At 52.8% G+C, this 15,864-nt stretch overlaps 2 protein-coding genes across 4 annotated transcripts; one reads left to right on the top strand and one right to left on the bottom strand.

Annotated features, from left to right (window-relative positions):
* Positions 1-2,715: 2,715 nt before the first annotated feature.
* Positions 2,716-6,444, bottom strand: PV07_12047. 2 transcript variants are annotated; one of them, XM_016399538.1, is made up of 6 exons: positions 6,380-6,444; positions 5,916-6,313; positions 5,775-5,809; positions 5,582-5,714; positions 5,016-5,522; positions 2,716-4,959 (listed from the first exon to the last, which is right to left on the bottom strand). In XM_016399538.1, the coding sequence occupies exons 2-6, from the start codon at positions 5,988-5,990 to the stop codon at positions 3,295-3,297; spliced, it is 2,415 nt and encodes an 804-aa protein (XP_016244100.1). In that variant the 5' UTR covers positions 5,991-6,313; positions 6,380-6,444; the 3' UTR covers positions 2,716-3,294. The 2 variants fall into 2 exon arrangements, with proteins under 2 accessions (XP_016244100.1, XP_016244099.1); XM_016399537.1 differs by having other exon boundaries at positions 5,916-6,444.
* A 4,928-nt stretch (positions 6,445-11,372) lies between these two features.
* Positions 11,373-15,715, top strand: PV07_12046. Of its 2 annotated transcripts, XM_016399535.1 has the most exons (3): positions 11,373-12,047; positions 12,103-12,230; positions 12,285-15,715. In XM_016399535.1, the coding sequence occupies exons 1-3, from the start codon at positions 11,886-11,888 to the stop codon at positions 13,573-13,575; spliced, it is 1,581 nt and encodes a 526-aa protein (XP_016244097.1). In that variant the 5' UTR covers positions 11,373-11,885; the 3' UTR covers positions 13,576-15,715. The 2 variants fall into 2 exon arrangements, with proteins under 2 accessions (XP_016244097.1, XP_016244098.1); XM_016399536.1 differs by having other exon boundaries at positions 12,103-15,715.
* Positions 15,716-15,864: the final 149 nt, after the last annotated feature.

Below are 15,864 nucleotides of genomic sequence, written 5' to 3'. Positions count from 1 at the left end.
AAAGTGGCATGCATATCCCCGGCCAAGCTAGCTACGTTATGTACCTACTCGTAGCTTGCCTGTCCATTTCAACTCCCGTTGACCTATCTTCCTACTTCCCCCCTGCCTCTACCTAAGGGAAGAGGGTCCCGTGTTCCCCGAAAGAAGAGACGTGGCCCAACGGTTCCAGGATAAATTACAAAAGGGGAGGGGAGGAATGCACACCACAGACGCAGTGCGCCAAGTACGGAGTACTAGGTAAGTACCTATTCGCACCTTCCGCATCGGGAAGACCAGCCATTTGGAATAACGATCCAAACCACCCAAATATAGCATTTTCCTTTTTACCCCACCCCACCTCTATTTGATAGGTAGGTCTATGTTCTTGGGAGCTAAACCGCTTCCAACGCAGGGGGGACTGGGATCTCACACTAAATCTGACCCTCCACCCATGACCCTGGACCTCGGATGGCCTTGCCTTGGATTTCCCGATCCGATAGCAGGGAAAAAGAGGAGAGAGCAGCGGCCCTTACAATATTACCTACAAGTAGACGTCATGCCCGCAATGGGTCGGCACGGGGATTGGCTCCCCAAGTACGGTAAGGTGTCAACTGTCATGGCCGTGGCGGCATCCAATACGAGATATCCCCTAGCCAACGAGGCTGCGACAATTACGGAGTACCCTACCCTCACTTACAGGGTGTTTAGTTATTGTGCTCGTATGTACTGGAGTGGTTGAGGGTGAGTCGAGGCCTTTCGCCCTGACGCTCCTTCGTTCTCGAACAAAAATCTCCCGTCATTCGGTTCGTATTCGTGAGCCATTATTGTCGTCAGCCATTATTGCCGTCCTGCCTCGCTTCAAGTCGGTATGTATCTAAATAGGGAAAACATTCACACGAACACTCCTCCTCTATCCATCATCACAGTCGTAGGCAGTCATCGTCACCACTCCCGAAACTGGAGCCTCCATTCCACCTCTCTCTCTCCCCAACGACCAGTGCAGCCCCTTTGGTCCGGACAATGGCCGCGAGCAATCCAGCCTGCAAGCCTCCCCCATCCACATCCATATCCACCCCTGCTTATGGCTTTTTGTTGCTAATAATAAAAGAATACACCTCCCATTCCCTCTGCCTAATAAACGCTTACCGAGGTCTGTTTGTACTTCGTGCGTCGAATTCCTGTTTCCCCCCGGTCCCTTGCCTTCCCCCCTTTTCCGTCTTCCCTTCCCCCCCCCCCCCCACATGACCTGCCGTTCGAATCGCGTTATGCCTCTGCATTTTGCATTGTGCATTGCATGGAGCTACTAGCCAGGGTTCAACCCACGCGGAACGGTAAGGCAACACGGCAAAAGGGCTGGCCCAACCAATCATGATATGTGCCAGTGTGCTGGAACGCACCACCGGTGACAGAGGTGGGCTACCGTCTAACGTCCCACAAAGGCTGCCATATATAGGTGGACGGCACGAATATGCATGAATATATCGCGCCGCTCTATCCCTCATCCCCCCCCCCCCCCCTAAAGCCTTGTTAGCGAGTTCATGCATGGGTTAGCGTGACTGTTTACCTTCTTCCATCACTTCTTCTAGCAGCCTTTTTCTTGGACCTCGTCGAACGGTCCTACGCCAATGAAATACTAGAAACGTAGATATCGCCTTTACCCCTTCGGCCATTCTGTCAGACAGAGTAATGATGCTTGCTTACCTATCATCGGAATGCTGATAGAGCCCCATTCACGCTCTTCTGCGTACGTCGTCTCCTCGTGGCTGAGTTCGGGGAATTCCTTTTTCTTCCGTCTTTCTAGTCTTCCCGACGGGAATGAAAGGGCATCTCACACCTCCTGCAATCTCTTTCCATATCAGCCCTCGTCTGGTAGCTTGTAACGTACAAGTAGTCCCGTACTCCACTTGTGCACCGGTGGCGAAAAAGAGTGCAGCCCAAGGCATCATCCAGCGCCATCGTGCAAAATCGCCACACGATCGTAAACCTTGCCCTGCACGTTCTAATGCAAGGTGAGCCCCTCCCGCAGCTGGCCGCTCGTCAACCCGCTCTCAGCGATTCCTGCTGCTAACGCAAGCCTTGCCTGACGAGGCTGAACGGTCGGAGAAGATCCCCACTGCGCCCATGTGAACCAGGGTCATTGCCGACAGGATGCACAACCATTGCAGCGCGCTATATTTCCCTATCTGCACCCCTTGAGCCTTTCCTTTCCCAACCCTTTCCTCCACATCCACAAAGGTGGCTCCACACTTGTAAAGGAGCTCTCGTGTTTGATTAGGAACGCAGACCCTGGTCAGCATAGGCTCGACCGTACCACGACCAGATCGGATAAGAGACCGAGCGCCGGGCGTGCATGCGTGTGTGCGTGTCTATCTCGACCTCGTATCCAGTGGAGGGGGTCCTAAAATTAGAACTCTACACATTCGCACTCAATTTCCACGACAAACCACGCGATGAGGCAGACCCTCCTCTTGGCCACCACGATTCCTGTATGCAAGCGAGAGGTGGACGGACGACAGGGAGCGGAGGATGCACATGCAGCAATGCAAGGCTCTGGGAATGACAAAGTTTCAGCATGCAGGGGAATAGGTGACGCGTTTCTCACGGTTTCTATTTTTTGCTCTCCCTCCCTCTCTCTCACAGTTTTCGGATTCGAGGGGAGGGACTGAGGATAGCGGTTGGATCGAGGGAGAACGGATGAGATGGAAGAAATGGGAAGATAGAACAGCAGGCCATCACGTGTAGTTTGCTGCTCAGCTCCTGTCGCTATGCCTCAACTTTCAGGAAGCGCAAAGACTTGAACAATTAACGGAATCTATGTATGTACTGCGTGTGAACAAAAACAACAACTGAACGTGGTTGGAATCAGTCCCGGGGCATCATAAGAGAAACGACCGTGTCAATGCTGAGCAAAATTCCCATTCCAAACGAAGCCTTCATGATGCGATGCCCCTCGCAAATTGCAACCCTTCCCTCCCGCTGCGTGAACTGTAGACGGATTCTTGAATAGTCACAGGGATAGCAATAGACTTTTTCCCTCTCACCATGTCCTTCCCAAGCTTTTCCCAGCAACTGTCTAGAACCCGCCAAAAAGAACTGCTCGTAAAGGCTCAAAAATCCAAACTGTCGTTTCATCGTCGCCTGTCGTTGCCCAATATGCGTAATGGGGGAGCAGCCGAATTGTCTGCACAAAGTGTGTTCGCTGGAAGAATTGTCGAAATAACGACGCCAAAAGCTTTGCCTCCCTCAATAATCTGTCCATTCTGCGTAAAAATCTGTTGAGAACTCGTATTGGATCCTTTGATGTTGACCGGCTAGTCACATATGGACTGACTGGCCTTCAAAAGTGTCCATAAAATTCCAATCAATATCTCCCGTACTCAACCTGGGATGTGGATCGAGATTGTAACCTAACAGTGCAGTCCTTGCATGAGGGTCGACTTCGTTGCTGCCAAAGCTGTGCTCAGAGCCTACCGGAAACTGTTGTCCAGGAAAAGCTGGCAAGAAGTCTTCCGATCCGTGAGCGGGTTCGGAGTAGAGGCTGCTTCTCATCCCTGATTGCCATTGCATGGGCGCGACGAAAGAGCCGGGTGTGTCAGGTTGTGAGTAGGCTCCATGCACCAAAGCCGGATTTGAAAGTGCTTGGAATGCAGTCGGCTGCGCGAGATCCATTTGATGACTCGTCGGGGTTGGAATACTGAATTTAGCGTTGGGCGGGGTTGATCCATTCGAATAAGTCCTCCTAACCTGACTTTGCTGGGCCTTCTGGCGATCCAAGGCGGCCTTCATTCTCTTTCGGATGATGGCGTTGCTGCGCTCCAAAGCGGGCATGGTACTTGAGGTCTTTTGCAAGACCTCCAAGAGGAAGCTCAATCCATTCTTCTGTGCTGCTACCGTGGGATCCTCGCCCGGTTGGTATTCTCTTTCAAAACGCAGGACGGCGATTGTTGCGGCAATGTAAACGCTGTAGGCATTGAGGTAGGAGACGTGATTAAGACCGAAAGTATTTGCTTGCAGCATGATCAAATCATGGATAGCACCTGTTGCTTGGATGCACATTTGCCATGAGCGCGCGGGTCCTGGTGCGCTCATGTCTCGTGCACCAAGCACAACCGGGCGGTGTAGAAGGATCACCGTGGTATGGTAAAGCAGATTCAGTGACATGATATGCACTGGCGGTGCTAGAGATGGCATTTGGTCGGGGTTGATTCGTAGATGAGGAGGCAAAGAGATAAGCCAGTCCCGTAGATCGCGCGAAATTCTCACAAAAGGTGCTTCGCTAGCTGCCTTGGCCTCTGCTGAATGATCTTCCTCTTCCATCTCACGACGAGCGGCCGCCTCAGAGGAATAGATGCTGTGCATCAGATCGTTGAGAATGACGCAAATCTTGCACAGCTGCCGGAAGCATGAGACCACATAGCCAGGACAAGGGGGGTAATTGGGGGCATTCGCGAGCTCAGGCGTGGGCGTCTCTCCGTAGTACGGGGCCCAGAGATCACTATCACTGTAGTCGTCCATGAATGTGAGGGGAATTTCCTCGGTCGCTGGGGTGAAACCGGGCATCCGCCCAAGATACAGCGACAGAATTTTATCCCAGGTGTAGCAACTCCAGAACAACCGCTTTCGAATTTCGATGTCTTCCGGTGTCAGGCTTTTCACGAATGCCTGAAGTTTATCGCTGGGGAGATGAATGCCCATGTCCAAGGCCATGCGAAACGCCACACCTGAGAATGTCCATGCTTGCGAAGATCTCCCAAACATGACTTCTCTGGCGGACTGTTGCAGGAGGGCCTGAATGGTTGGAATAGAGCTGTTCCTCAGCATGTCCATGCCCAAACCGAATCGCGCTTCGTCTGTCATTTTTTGCATGAACTCTCCGGCGCTCATCGAGCTTCCCATGGGGCTGTGCTGGCTCAGTACACTGTGATATTGGTCCTGGTAGACGTCGTGATTCAGAAATCTGGCACAATGAGCGTGTATGACCTAAAATCCCATCATTAATTCGCCCGAACCAAGTCGTCGAGAGGTTTTCGCCATACCTTCAGCAGGGATTCTGAAAAGTACGGTGGATCTTGAGCACCTGGAGTATTTAGATCCACCATTGCCATTCCTCTCGTAAATGCCGGCCTGTACACAAACAGAAACAAAGGATGTTGCCAGCACCAATGGTACTTGAGCAATTCATGTGAAATTTCCTTGGGGACATTTGTCTTTGCGGCGCCATTTGCGATTGCGAAAGGTTCAATCTGTCTCTGGTGAGTAGCATTTAGAATCAGATCGCGCTTCACACGCTGGTCTTCGTGAAGATTCCCGCTGTAATTGAGATGGGCTGTTATCGGCGGGTGATGGCGCTGACTTGAGGGTGGCTCATGGATGGGAGATGTTGAGTTGTGGAATGTTACACTTCCGGTGTCGTCCACGCTAATGTCGGCTTCCCACTTGACATGTCGATTTCGATGTGCCAGAGCTTGACCTGAACTTTGAGATCCGGCTGTTTCGCTGGCGGGTGATGCTGAGGGGAGCTTCTTGTCATCGTGAGACCCGGCCTGGCCCCATCCGTCAGATACCCCTGGTAGCAGAAGACAACAGAGAGGCTATTTCGTACCCTACTTAGCCAAACTTGGGTCTTGGCTTGTCGCAGTTGCGCTTTTAGTTCCTGGATTTCCTCCTCTAACGATCGCACGTATGCGAGTGAGGGCGGCTTGTCGTAGTGACAGTCGTCCTTGTATGCGATACACCTGCAAAGTGTATCAGAATGATTGATCGATGTGATGCACTATGGTCTTGGAGCAACTCACGTGGTGCATTTGGGTGTTTTCCCGTCGCATTTCGACTTTTCACAAGTTAGCGACTCATGCGAAATGCTTCCGGAGAAACAGCAATTGTCCGCTCCCTTGACGGGCTGGAGATTGACCAAGGGGGAGGTGGACGATCAATACCTTTCTTCTACGGCAGCCAGCGCACGTGGACTTGCGGTGTTTGGATTTTGGTTTTTGCTCGACTTCGGTAGGCATGTTTGGATGTAGACGGACAGGAAATTCGATGGGGTTTGTGAGAGTTGGAGGGCAGAGAAACGGTCCAAGAATCAAGTTGAGTTCATGATCAAAGCCTCGTAGGGCGATGAGGGACTTTGAATGGCTTTCTCCTCACGAGATCAGAATCAGAATTGGAGAGAGGTCCGTCAGCAAAAGTGCCACCCCTGTCCGGTGTCTGGAGAGCTAGGATATTTTTTCATACAGAGGGCGGGCATGGGAGGCAAGGTCTGGCTTAGCGTCATGCGAGGGCGATTGTCGGGGCAGCAGACCAAACGAGTCTGGATAGACAAGGGTCAAAAACTCTGCGGCATGGCGGATGAGCACTTAGGATGATACTAGCAAAGGCCTGTGCTGGGAAGGGAAAGTACCATCTGATGCTGAGTTACTGCTCTTTCTGGAACTGCAGACATGGCAAGCGGATGCCACATTTTTCTCGAAAATGAGTTCAGAGCGACCAGGGGGGTGGAAATGGTGGGTTGGAAGCTTAGGGGAACGGATAGCTAGTCGTAGGTCGGGGGTTAGTGGGTGATGGACGACGCAGGGCTGTGGTGGGATGACGAGTTCGGTCTGCCTCTCGCTCTCTCTCCAAAACGCTTCGTAGCTGCTGGACACTAGAAAGGGCAGAAGGTGATGGACCAGTCAAAACGGGGAAGCATCCAATGCTGGAGCTGCGTCGACATAGCCGAAGCCACAGCGAACACGCAACCTTCCGGCCGGGCACCAGCCCACAAGTCCACCAGCAGGGGGGCAACGAGGAAGCAGGTGAGCAGGGATGATGATCAGGATCTGAGGGAAGCCCGAGCCGTGTCGCAAGATGCGCCCAGCGCCGAGCAACACACCTCCCCAAAGCGTCAAGGTCAGAGGAGCTTGGACGCTAGACGCGTTGGACTGGGTTTTGGGGCAATTCACCTGCCGCTTTGACAAGCCTCGGGCTGATCAATAGGGACATGGGAATGTAAGGGAGCACTAGAACCATTAGTAGAGTGATTACGGGGATAACCAGGGCAGAGGGGGGGCATTAGAGCAGGGGATAGATCGGGTTCAATGACATGCGGTGCATTAGCGGGCATGGGGAATGTGCCAATGGCAACGAGCAGAGCAGCTTGGATTGAGCAAGTTTTCTTACTGAGAAGGGGGCTTAAAGAGAGAAGCCTTACTGGTACTTGTCTAGTTGACTATGTACTGCGTGCTGGTTACTCGAAGGCGTCCTCCCTATGAACAATGTCTTTAGGAGACCGTTAAGCAGGAAGGTACCTCGTGTACCTCAAAGAAACAACAACTCTGGCACACCTTTTGATCAACCCTTTGCTAACTCTGTCTTAACTCTCTCCAACACTATTATCAAATCACAACTACGTCAACAAAGGGAAGGTGGTGCGCTACAGGCTACAGGCTACAGGCCACAGGCTACAAGCTACAGGGCGTGAATCCAAGCCTAACGAGAGTTTCTTCTTTCTCCAAACGCTAACCATCAGCCCATTGAACCCTGAACGAACCAACCATCTGCGATTTGGGGCGCTGTCAACGGCTTTGACACGGACCGATCATCCCACGGCGCCGATTGCGATCACCACCGAGGCTGCTGCTCATGAATCAAAAACGTCCTCTGTCGACTTGCTGTTGAGATCTGAGGCACTACTTACTGCCAACGACGAACTCGAGACTGAATGTGGTTGATTATTGATGACCTTTCGGCCCTTTGTCATCAGACAATACTCTGTACAATCCAACACCTTTGTCATGTCCGGCCAACGTCTCAGACGGTAAGAAAAGACAAACAGCAGGTAGGGCTCGTTGCCACGTCGTCATGACAATTATCCCTGGGCAAGCATCAGTTTCACGAAACACGAGTCGGTCAGCGATAGGCTAGGGCAGCCAGGCTACATGCAAGGTCAAAACCCATGTTCGGTTAGGTCCAACCTCCTTCAACCGACGGGGAACCAACCTCTAAGATCGTTCTTTAGCCTTGTGCTCACCGAGGTCTGTATGGGCTGGTCACAAGTATTACAGCCTGCTCAGGTCCCACTGGTCGGCGCGCTCATACCTCGTAACTCGGAAGGCTTACGAGCATAAGGCAAGCGGAGTAATCGCAAAACTCTTCAGACGCCGGATCATCCGCCTGCATCAAACTTCCTTGGGCTTCCTTTTCCATACTTCCAGAAAACTGAACCTGGCCTTGGAGAAAAAGGCTGGTTACTGCTTGCTGCTTTTTCCCACTGGTGTTGCGGATCCGCACCGTCGATCTCTCTGAGCTATACTCTCTTCTGGTGAACGAATACGGAGTGCTGGTCCAATCACTCCTGCTGGTGCTGGGATTCTATCCCAAGTATAGCACTGGTCAGCACTTTATTCGACATAAGCACTATCTGCCTCCCGCTTGCTCCATGCCTGACAGCCCAACATCTGGTGAGTTGAACTCCCTGGCTTGCCACGAGGGGGCCGATTTTTCCAACCACGCACATTCGACAGGCACTGGCTTGAAGGGATCCAGTCAACTAATCCCGCCCATTGCAACTGTGTTCCCGTCGTCCACTAACCCCATTCTGGAGTTCTTTGCTCTGGAGAATCCCGGTCGATTTTCGAGCCCACCAGACCTCGGAATAGCACCAACAACGAGCAACCACGAAACCTGCCTCTCGCCCTCACCTCTGTCCCCCAGTTCCGACCTCGTTAGATAATAGACTTTCGGGTTATAGGCAAAACTATTTGCCAAATTTCGCCTCAAACGCAATGTCGGATATTCATTATCCAGCCTGACTAACCCTTCTATACCCAGTGTAGAGATGCCACCAACGGCGCTGATATCCTACGTACTAAGGGCACAACCGGGGAGCTGGAAACCAGCCTAACGTACCCTGGCACGTTTTTTGCAGTCTCCGACGTCAACAAAACATTTCGAGATTTCCACTCCGTCTCGATCTTCATCAACCAATTGTTTCATGTCAATCCCCAAGGACCAGCTATTTGATAGGCGCTCCGAACCGTCGTTCCACGGGGAGACCTCTGTGGGATGACCACCCCTTCCCTAGCACACGACGTCTGCATCTCTAAAATTGGCGCCTCTCGAAATTGGTTGAGAGCCCCGTTTGACGAAGCTCTGCACGCTAGATTCCCAACTTGGCATTCCCATGGACCATTGTGCAGAATGGCACGCGCAAGATGGTTCCCGGAATATTACAAATCAACAATTACCAGGCTCGTCAACTCTCTCACTCACTCTCCGTAATGGTGCTCAGCCTCCTGGCTTGCGAATGCCAACTGCTTGACCTGATTTTCTGCTTAGGGAAGAACGAGGACACGCCGATATTGGCCAATTGCGATGCCTGTGATTGCTCTGCGAGTGACGTCGAATCCGAGTCAGTTCGGAGAGAGTCAGACGAGTCGCACCAGTGCTCCGAGGTATTATTCTCTGTAGACTTCGAGACTTTTTGCAAAAGGCTAAGCCAACGACTCTCTCCACCAGGGTACACGGACCGCCCATGCACCAAAGTTCACAGCCGATATCCGGGGTCCTGCGAAGGATCGGTCTGCACATACAGCTAACACCATTGGCCTTAGTCATTCGGCTTTAGTGAACGCAGAATGTTGTGCCAAAGAGGCTAAATTGCCCCTCCTCATGCACAAAGCGACGTGACCAAAAGTACGTGCCGAGTGCAGGAAGGGATGTGCTGTGAGCCACTCACAGACCGGTCTATCGCCTCTAAATCCGAATGAGTGACAGATCACGTTTTCTTTTGGCAGTCGAGAGCAGCTGTTCCTGCGAGAGCCAAAGTGCTCTTTACATCCATCTTGGTGGGTATGCAATAGCCTCCTGCATCAAAAACGCGCCGATGAAGTCCAAAGATTGTGCTATCTCGACTCCCAATCTTCCTAGAAATCCTGTTTTGCTTTGGAGCCGATTCCGCTGCCTCCTGCACTGGACCTCCTAGACCGGTATTCCGATCAGAGTCGTGCACAGCAAGCAATTCCTCATGGCCATCCCGTTGATCGGCGGATTCTTGCAGCTGGAAACGCCGACTTCGACGCCGGCCTGGAATGCTCGATATGTCGTCCAGTTGCTCCAATCTCAGGTCTAATTTCTGCTGCCGTTCCAAGGCGAGGAGGGCAGAGCTCTTTCAACTCTTCGTTACCGTTGTGGAATTCTGTGGCCAGGTCTTTCGGCACAAAAGAAGCGACTGCCACCACAGGGTCGGGCCCATCACATTTACCCCGCGTAGAGAGGGTCTTGAAGATTCGACAATCCATGAGATCTAGGCCATTGTCTAGCTGGACACTCTCCCGTGAGACGCAATTCTCGCCTAGAGTGGTGCATCTCGAGTCCCCAAAGCAAGAAAGGTCTGTCGCGTCGTACACCGCCAGCCACAAGAGCGAATCGAAATCCCGGCTCTTATACCGCTGACCGAGAGGAAACTTCGAGCATCACGCGCAACGGCCCCTGGACCGTTTCATACCACTGATGGTGTCCCTCCAGGCTCAATGCCCCGTTTGGACTGCCTAGCACGATGGAGTACCCGCCAATAGAGAGGATATCGACGTGAGTCGGGCAGCGTATTGTTGCTTCTCTGCAGGTTCGTCCTGTGGAGGGGAGTCTGGTGACGGCATCAGTTTCTCTTGCTCCAAACTTCACAGGCGCGGGATTTGTCTTCACCCAGAATACCCTCTCATGTTGTTGCTCCTGGAACACCTCATCGTCGTTGCATTGCAGTCAAAGCTGCCGCCGGAGCTGATTAGGCCTCTGTTAGCCCGCCGGGGAGTGGCCGGTCAGGTGCTCTTCGCAGGGCAAAGGGCTCGAAAGACTGGGTACCAAGTAGACTGTAGACATGTGCTCCCAGGTACATAAGTCCCGCTGGATCCTCCTGGCTTCTAGACTCGAGACTTCCAGAGCTCCAGACTCCCTGCCGTGGCCTGAGCCCAGGCGAGGCGATACTCACAAAGAAAGTCAAAATCAGCAGAGAGATGCGAAAATGACCTCTAGCCAGATTGTGCTTTGCCTTTGACTCCTGCAAAGGAATTCTTGGTTCTCCCCATCTTGGGCTCCTGTTTCCATGTCTTGGCCCGTGTTGGGTTTCTGCTGAGGGCCTGCCATGTTCTGAAGGGACCGGGTGAGTGTTTCTGCAAATTGGGGTTCTGAGTGTCCTCCGCTCAGATCTCGCGTAATATCCTCTCACCTAGGAACGAAGAGCAAGAGAAACGGACTGCTTCGGGGGGTCTACCGACAGTCGTCACAGTGTCCTGGCCAGGTCATGTCCTTTTTTTAACCTGCAGTTCCTGTGTTCCTCACTATCTACTAATCGTTAGACACTTTTCTCTGCTGACTTCGCAGACCGGCAGGGGGGTTGCACCCATCGCCTTGCCATGGAACTTTGTTGGTACGCCAGCCCTACGGGTATGGTTTCGTCTGGAAACTGCGCCCCCCGCCGAGCCTATCCGAGGCCCATCCACGTTGGGTTTCCCTTTTTCCCTGCTTGGTCCTGGTCAGTGGTCATGCTCACCCACTGGGCATCGCAGCAACTACGGGGATGTCCACAGTTTCTCTAGCCTCACTGCGTCGCACGCGAACTCCCTGCAAGAATGGGAACCAGATACCCCCTCTCCCGAAAGTCTGCTCTCTCTTGCCACCTACTGCCTGGTCGCCCGCGCTCCCGCACTCGCGACCTGCGTCTCAGGGCACGCATGACATTGCTCACCAGCAGTAGCGCAGTCCTGAAAAGGACTTGGTGCTGATCAACTTTTTTGACCTGCTTGTCGAAGCCCTAGCACGCCGCCGAGATGCTTGGAACTTGCTGGCGGGTGTCCAGTCGACATATCTACTCTTGCGCCCCGTCCCATCTTCCTGCCTCAACCTAGTCACCGCTGCCCACAATCTACATCAAGATGAAGAAGCCAGACGCGATAGAAAGAAACTACAGTGCCCCGGGGACCTTGGTCGAGGAAGAGATTGGAACAATCGACGGCCATGGAACAGGGCGAGAGTGTCTGAATCCCCGGCCATCGGAAGATCCGCAGGATCCTCTGAACTGGCCTCTATGGCTCAAGGTTGGTCTACTGATGCTGTGACTGAACGCTGAGAGCTTCTGTTGACCTTCTACAGATTCTCATACTGACCCAGGCATCCCTTCTTGCCGCAATTGGCGGTCTGAACACTGCTGCAATCAACCCCGCATTGGTATTGCTGGCCCAAGACTTTGGGATCAGCAAAGTTGCCGCTTCGTATCAGACGTGAGTCTTATCTTGACAACACCTTCGCCCGCCAACAAACTGACTTGCTCCAAGCACGGTCTGTATAGCCCTCAACGGAATAGCCCCTTGGCTATGGATCCCACTTTCGAACAAATATGGTAGAAGACCGGTCTACCTGGCTACAACCTTCTTGGGCTTCATTTCCTCCTTGGGCTGTGCCTATACCCAATCTTTTGGCCAACTCATTGCGGCCAGAGTCTTCAATGGGTTCTTTCCGGTCGCATTTGCCCTGGGTGCTGCTACTGTCACGGATCTGTTTTTCTACCATCAGCGCGGCAGAGCTATGGGCTTCTTCACTGTCACGATGGTGAACGGGAGCCACCTCGCTCCCATTGTCGGAGGTTTACTGGGCGAATACTGCGGCTGGCGATGGATCTTCAAATTCGTGGCTATCGTCGACGCGATCATGTTGATTACTGCCTTCTTCTGTCTTCCAGAGACACTATACCTCAGGAAAAGGTGCGTCGATGTGTCGAAGCCGGACTTGCTCAAGCTGCCCACCGAACATCGACCTCGATTCACTAAAGAAGTCTACCTCTCCCGCTTGCGACTTCGTTCAAATTTCCCTGAACTGAGACTGAGACCTAGTCAGTTTGTGCTTCCGGCCCTGAAGATGGCCAAATATCCCTCAGTGCTATTTCCGGCCCTCTACTACGCCACCATGTATGGTTTTGCGTCCATTCTGCCCGCGGTGACTGTCGCCGCAATCTTCACAGAGTTCTTCCATTGGAACACCCTGACTATCGGCCTCACTTACGGCGCATCTCTCACAATCGGAGGAGTCCTCGGCGAGTGTGTCTCGGGCTGGGTCGTTGATCGCATTGTCAAGCGAGAGCGAACGCGACTAGGCCGCGATCCGGAACCGGAGGTTCGACTCAAAGCCATCTGGGTGGGCGAGGTCATCGTCCCGGCTGGGCTTTTGATCTATGGCTTTTGCCTGCAATACCGCACAGCGTGGATTGCGCCCATACTCGGGATGGGCATCGCATGCTTCGGGCTGCAAATCATCACGACGACGACGTACACCTATGCGATTGATTGTTACCGCACAGAGAGCAGTGAGGTTGCGCAGCTATTCAACTTTATCCGTCAGGAAATTGGTTTCACTTTCGCCTTCTATGTTGTCCATCTAGGGAACAAGATCGGGTACCAGTGGACGTTCCTCATGTTCGCGCTCATTGGAGGGATCCTGGCCTTCATACCAATGCTCTTCGTTGTGTTCAAGGGAGAACAGTGGAGAAAGAGACTTGGTAAACCGGTGGGCGTCAATGTTCTGGACAACATGATGGGCACAGGGGACCAGCATGATCATGTCTCTGGATGAAACAACCTGAGCAGGGCATAAGAACCAGACATGTGGCACGAGACATGGCTTATGAAATGCACAGGGTGATGGCAGACTTGCATGGGGATTCCAAAATCCCATGTCACCGGGAGCAGCCCTGTCAAGCAGTGCCTCAGCTAATGCAAGTCATCTGCAATCTTGCACCAGATCTCTGCAGGGCAGGTGCAGCACGACTTCGGCACGACCCCGCGGGAATCACGGCTCTCAGGGCTGCACGTCACTTGTACATATACATATACGAGGTGACATCTCACTAACAGATCTGGGGGACCCGATGGTGCAAGCCCGAACTGAGGATGGCGCCAGCTGGCCGGGTGTTCTGCGTGGGAGGGTTGTGTCCTTCAAGCTTCTTGCTGGATCCCGGAGATTTCGCTGGTACACCCTCCCCTCCCCTTAGCTGGGACCCCCCAATAGGTGTGGAAGATGGTCCGCCCGGAGGGACTCCGGAGCCCATCATCAACCAACCACCAGTCTATCTTTCGTCGTTTAAACTTCGGACAGATTAGAATCAGCTCTGCTGAAGAACCTTGCAGCGGCACGCCCGTGGGATATCCGTTTATTTCCGCCTGGACCTGTTCTTGTGCCGTCCAGCTGCATTCAATTGAGCTAGTCTTGGTCGTAACGGCGCAGTCCGCGAGAGGGCGGGCATAAAACGGCAAGGGAAGGCGGTTCTACCACCTGATGCTGCTCAACTGTCTTCGATACATAAGACCCGCAAGCTCTCGATATAAAGATCCTGAAACGTCCTGCAGAATCTCGATTCTCATGTTATGCATCACCCTGTTCTCGCCAAGCAGCGAGCTTCTGAATGTATGCCCGTTGTCAGGACCATTCATGGACCTAGTTGATCGAGCATGTATCAAGCAGACTCGGATGCCTGGTCTTTGTGTTGCCTCTCAAAGAACATCGACATCAAGTACCTGGTAAACGCGCAAAACTCTTTTTCGATGATGGGCAACCAAAAAGCATAAAAAGTCCAATCTCTGAAGTCCAAAATATCGAGAGTTTGACCTCTGATTTGCCAATCTCATTGAACAAAGAAGGGGATGACAGGGCAGCCTTGAGAGCTTTTGGGCTTCTCCTTGTCCACAACCTAGGACGAAACGGATTTTCTCTACTACGGCCGGAAATCTGGCAATGTTAACCTACCGAGTACTTTTACATGGTGTGTCTCTTTGAGACAACTGGGCCCACGGCGGCATGTCATACCGGACCGTCGATGGCCATGTTGCTGTGCTATTGCTCCGAGGGAATTTCACATGACCAGACCGAATGGGACTGAGGATTATGTGTCACAATACTACTCGTACGTGCCACAGCCGACAGTTCTCGAGTCATGACAAGAGTGGAGATCCCTGTCTACTACAATGTCGAGCAGCAGGGTTGCCGGAACATGGCCGCGCTCCGAGGTTCGAGATAGCCGCGGCGGCAAGAGGCCTTGCGCTCTCGCGTTCTTGGAATCTCGAAGCTCTCGAAAGTCCCTGGTTGAACCTCGAAGCTTTGGCGTGGGTGATAAGACCTCTGTGGGGTCCCGGTTAGCGCCCTAGACTGCGAGATGAAGCTACCTGGTCAGGACAAATTTGAGCTCGGAAGAGTCCGAGCGGAAGGGCGCCGCCAATCGAGATCGCTTTCTAAGTGTACGCAGACAGAGAAGCGCTCTTGGTGGCTATCCCCGACGGACGAGTAGGAGGGTGTCTCTCCACTTTGAGGTTTCGGGAAACGTGCCCGCCAGCACGCGAGAAGGACAGGCATTGCGTGGAGAGCAGGCTGGCCTACCTGGGCAGGTGGTGTCTTCCAATAAAGGACAAGTCCAAAGTCAGTGTCAGGACCCGGTCCCAGTTCATGTGAGGTTAGGAAATGTGAGGTGAGGTAAGACAACGAGGAGCCGGAAGGGAGATGCGCGGCAAAAGACGGGGGGAGAGGGGAGAGGAAGGGCTGAGGACTCTGGATGCTGGAAATCTAGCTCCCGCCCTGGGGCATCGCTGGAGAGTAGACGAGGCATTTGAGAGGACGGGCATTCGCCGGCCGGGGGGAGAGGGGGGAGAAAGACTTCGTACCTAGTAACCCGAAAAGAGGATAGCAAGACAAGTATCAAGTATAAATACAAGAAAGAAGGCGAGGGAAGCTCGAGAAATGAAGGTCCTGCCAGCATATGCTAAATATTCAAGCCATTTAGTTCAAACATGAGATCCGGAAATCTATAAAAGCCTCGTGAACCTCGACTATATCCTTCCCTGACTGTGTCTGGGGGGTTTTTTTTTTCTCCTT

This window comes from Cladophialophora immunda, assembly GCF_000835495.1.
Source record: "Cladophialophora immunda strain CBS 83496 unplaced genomic scaffold supercont1.7, whole genome shotgun sequence".
NCBI lineage: Eukaryota > Fungi > Ascomycota > Eurotiomycetes > Chaetothyriales > Herpotrichiellaceae > Cladophialophora > Cladophialophora immunda.
The sequence above is the reverse complement of the archived record's forward strand: the minus strand, read 5'-3'. Positions and strand labels throughout refer to the sequence as shown.